The 4829-nt window shown below is 44.2% G+C and overlaps 1 protein-coding gene across 1 annotated transcript; it reads right to left on the bottom strand.

Moving 5' to 3' along the window:
• Positions 1-295: 295 nt before the first annotated feature.
• Positions 296-3966, bottom strand: LOC116379012 (metabotropic glutamate receptor 6-like; the record flags this gene model as incomplete). Its single annotated transcript, XM_031840924.1, has 5 exons — positions 296-654; positions 725-865; positions 961-1115; positions 1307-1442; positions 3750-3966. Coding segments are annotated over 5 exons (1008 nt in total), but the record flags the coding sequence as incomplete, so codon positions are not given.
• Positions 3967-4829: the final 863 nt, after the last annotated feature.

Genomic DNA, 4829 nt, shown 5'->3' with positions numbered 1-4829 from the left:
GTGCATATGCTTTCATCTTATTAAAGTCAACAGGCCTTGTCTTCAAAAGTTACAGACAAACATTCGGTCATACCCAAAAACTGATTAATAAGTTTTGTTCAGGGTCACCTTAATAATGTACCATATATATTATACAGTATATATTATATATATATTGGTGAACATTAGATGAATTTAGATGAAATATTTGTAGAAAGAAATAAAAATAAGAAATGGCAGAATTATTTTATGTCCCTAATGGACATGGCTTCACTGTTTAGTCCTCTGGGTCAATCAGCCTGAGAAGTCTCCTTCATCACCGCCTTCCTTGTTTACAGACATAGACCTTGAGACCAGAACTTTGAACGTGACCCTCAGTCTCATGTCCCAAACGTCCCTGTGATGCAAATGAAGTTCCTCTCCCTCCAAACACAGCAACACCTGGTTCTCTAGCAGCTCTCTGAGTGTTGTTACCGTTGAAGTTGACGGCTCTGATGTAGTCCAGCAGCAACCGTCCCTCCACAGGGTCCATGTCGCTGCAGATTCCGGGGCTGCTGGGACACAGATCCAGGTGCATGCTGTGCAGAGCGTAAGCGACGGCGTAAACCGCATCAATCACAAACTGAACCTTCCCCTCCTGCTCGTAGGATGAGTCCTGACCGATCCTCTCCTCACCTGCAGGGACACACACATGTGGTCAAAGGAGGGTCTCACCACCAGACTCCGCCCACTCAAGTCTGCCTACCTGTACATTTCCTCCTCTCAGGGTCCAGTTTGATTCCAGGCCGGGTCAGTTTACACCTAAAGTCGTCCTCCCAGAACTCATTAAACCAAATGTTCCTGCGGTTGTTCTCCAGAGAACGAGACATGAAGTACTGATCGAAGCCTGTACAGCACACACACATACACACGCACACACACACACACACAGTCAGGTTCAGTCTCTTTCAGTCCGTCATGTTATTCTACGGGTATTTTTACCATCTATAGAAGCCCGTTTGGGCAGGATGGTCACAGCTCCCTCAGCCACGTCCTCCAGCTCTGTGATTGGTGAACTTTTTGCTCCCCAGCTGTCCGACCCCACAAACAGGAAGTGACCAGTCAGGTTGGCGTGCTTCGCCGCCTCAAGGACACGCCTACCAGGAAGGGAGGGGAGTCGTCAGAGTAGTCATGTGACTATAATGTGACTAGAAAACCTGGTTTGGACTGAATGTGATGATTGTCAGTGTGTGTGCGTGTGTGTGTGTGTTGTGTGTGTGGGTGGGGGGGGGGCTGTTTGTTTGGTTTTGTTGTTGTTTATATGAACCAGTGTTGTCTGTGTTTGTACTTTATGTCGTCCTCGTTGGCGAAGATGATCACTCCTCTGGCGTTACTCGTCTCCATCAGACGTTTTATGATCTTATCAAACTCTCCGGCCGTCGCCTCACGAGGAATCTTCACCGACTGAGCGATACACACCCCACCTGACAGAGAGACAGACAGGTTTAATGTGAGTGTGTTATTTTGTGCCACGATGTAAAATTTTGAAATGGTTTGAAAACAAATTGTTAAACTTTGGCATAAAGACGTCTGTGATGAATTTAATATGTTTCGTCTTTGTTATCGTCAAAATAATTAATACATTATTGTCTTTTTACCCCAAAACAAGCTGTATGAGCTCAGGTCAATAAGACCTGTAGAAAAATTGAAAATATAAGTTAAAAACATTTAATATTCACAAGAACTTAAACTGATAATAATAATAATAAACATGATCTTCTTTGATTTCTAATCAGCTATAATGGAGCAGGAACACAAAATGAATTAACATGAAACATTCTCTCAACAGGAGGATTACAACATTATCTGAAGAATAGTATCAGAACATGTGACGTTTTAACCCAAAAACATTTGATGATTCATTATCTGTGTGGATTCCTGTCACAGGAATTCTGGGAAAAAAGTGAGTTATTCCAGAAACGTGATATTTTTTAAATCAAGAAAGAACCTTCATCATTTACAACATCTGGACTAGAAAACGCAGTCGGCAGAGGAAAGTAGAACAGAGTACAATCGTGATGTAGCCGCCTCTCTGGAGATCAGCATGAAGGGTTAGGGGTTAGGAGTTAGGAGTTAGGGTTATGGGTTAGGAGCGATCATCCTGGTCCCCAAGAACCCCTCCATCACAGGATTAAATGACTACAGGCCCGTCGCCCTGATGTCTGTGGTCATGAAATCCTTTGAGGAACTGGTGTTGACCCATCTGAAGGACATCACAGGACCCCTGCTGGACCCCCTGCAGTTTGCCTACTGTGCAAACAGGTCGGTGGATGATGCAGTCAGTATAGGACTGCACTACATGCTGCAACACCTCGACTCCCCAGGGACATATGCAAGGGTTCTGTTTGTGGACTTCAGCTCAGCGTTCAAACACCATCATCCCAGCAATACTGCAACCCAAACTCTCCCAGCTCACTGTGCAGCCTCCACCTGTCAGTGGATCACTAACTTCCTGACTGACAGGACGCAGCAGGTGAGGCTGGGAAACACCACATCCAGTACTCGGACTATCAGCACTGGCGCCCCCCAGGGATGTGTGCTCTCCCCACTGCTCTTCTCCCTCTACACTAATGGCTGCACCTCAGAGGACCCAACGGTCAAACTCCGCAAAGCTCCGAAGTTCGCAGACGACACAACGGTCATCGGCCTCATCAGGGACGGTGACGAGTCTGCGTACAGGCGGGAGGTTGAACAGCTGGTCCTCTGGTGTGGTCAGAACAACCTGGAGCTGAACAGGCTCAAAACTGTGGAGATGACAGTGGACTTCAGGAGGAGCCCCCCAACACTGCCCCCCCTCACCATACTCAACAGCACGGTGTCTGCTGTGGAGACCTTCAAGTTTCTGGGATCCACAATCTCCCAGGACCTGAAGTGGGCCCCCAACATCGACACCATCAGGAAAAAGGCACAGCAGAGGTTCTACTTCCTGCGACAGCTCAGGAAGTTCAACCTGCCTCAGGAGCTGCTGATCCTGTTCTACTCAGCCATCATCCAGTCTGTTCTCTGCTCCTCTATCACTGTGTGGTTTGGAAACAGGACAGGAACAGACTACAACGGATTGTCAGGTCTGCAGAGAGGATCATTGGTTCCAGCCTGCCCTCCATCCTGGACTTGTTCACCTCCAGAGTCAGGAAACAGGCTGGAAAGATCACTGCAGACCCATCACACCCTGGACCCATCACAACTCCTCCCCTCTGGTAGGAGCTACAGAGCTCTGTACGCAGAAACCACCAGACACAGTAACAGCTTCTTTGCACTGGCCATCACTCTCATGAACAATAAATAAGTTATACTGCACTATTACCACCACTTACAATTCATGCCATTGTCTATAGGTTTATGTTCACATGTGTGTATATATATATATATACACTTTTTCTCTCGGATATATATTTATACTTATATTGTATATATATTTTGCTGCCCTTTTTTATTCTTTATACATATATTTTCTTGTTTATTGTAAATTTGTGTTTGTACATTGAGAGCGGAGTGGAAACCCGAGACAAATTCCATGTATGCGTAAGCGGCTTTCAGGGCGATAAGCCACGCCCCCTCTCCAGCGCGTCTAGCGAGTCCAGCGTGATTCGCGCGATTCACGAGAATGAACACAAATAGTCCCCGGCGAGACCGGCGGCGCGAATGAGGCGAATACGCGGCGCGAATCATTTGCGCCGCGTTTGGTGTGAACACGGTATTAGGGTTAGGAGTTAGGAGTTAAGGTGGCGTACCAGCCTCTCTGGAGATCTGCATGAAGGCGTCCACTCCGCTCTCTCCGTAGTTCCCCTCCGATGCCAACGTGGACACGTAGTTCCAACCCAGAGCTCGGACGACGTCCAGCATGGCCTGAGCCTGGTACGAGTCCGGAGGAACCACCCGGGAGAAGAAGTCGTACCGGTTATTATCGCTGAGCTCCGGAGCCGTTGACGCATAGCTCACCTGAGGGATCTGGATCGACAATCAATAACCACTCATTTAAATTAATTATCATTGACACTGTTTCATTTTGCCAAAATGACAAAACACACAACCTGATGAATCACTTAAAGATTATTAAAAAAAAAATAAACGAGCAGATGAAAAAAATCTCTCTATTGATCAATAACTAGAGCCCATTCATCAATAGCTAGAATATATTGATCAATAAATGAACTCCACTGATCAGTAACTAGACTCTATTGCAGTAACAGGAATCTATTGATCAGTAACTAGACTATTGATCAGTAACATGAATATATTGATCAATAACTAGACTCCATTGATCAATACCTAGACTCTACTAATCAATAAGTAGGCTCTACTGATCAATAGACTGTATTGATCAATAGCTGGACTTAATCTCTTCTTCCCGATCAATCACACTTGTCCTACATGTTGTTCTCTCTCAGAAACCTGACATGTGGTTGATAATTACTAATCAATGCTAATCAATGAGGATCATTCATTGATTAGTATTGATTATTACTAATCAATGACGATCATTGTGAATCAATAATCATTTTGTATTCTATATAATATTGATCAATAACTAGACTCTACTGATCAATAACTAGACTACTGATCAATAACTAGACTACTGATCAATAACTAGACTCTACTGATCAATAACTAGAATATATTGATCAATAGCTAGACTCTATTGATCAATAGCTATAATATATTGATCAATAACTAGACTCTATTGATCAATAACTAGACTCTATTGATCAATAACTAGAATATATTGATCAATAACTAGAATATATTGATCAATAACTAGACTCCATTGATCAATAACTAGACTCCATTGATCAATAACTAGAATATATTGA

This window comes from Anarrhichthys ocellatus, unplaced genomic scaffold, assembly GCF_004355925.1.
Source record: "Anarrhichthys ocellatus isolate YVR2014 unplaced genomic scaffold, GSC_Weel_1.0 scaffold3559, whole genome shotgun sequence".
NCBI lineage: Eukaryota > Metazoa > Chordata > Actinopteri > Perciformes > Anarhichadidae > Anarrhichthys > Anarrhichthys ocellatus.
The sequence above is the reverse complement of the archived record's forward strand: the minus strand, read 5'-3'. Positions and strand labels throughout refer to the sequence as shown.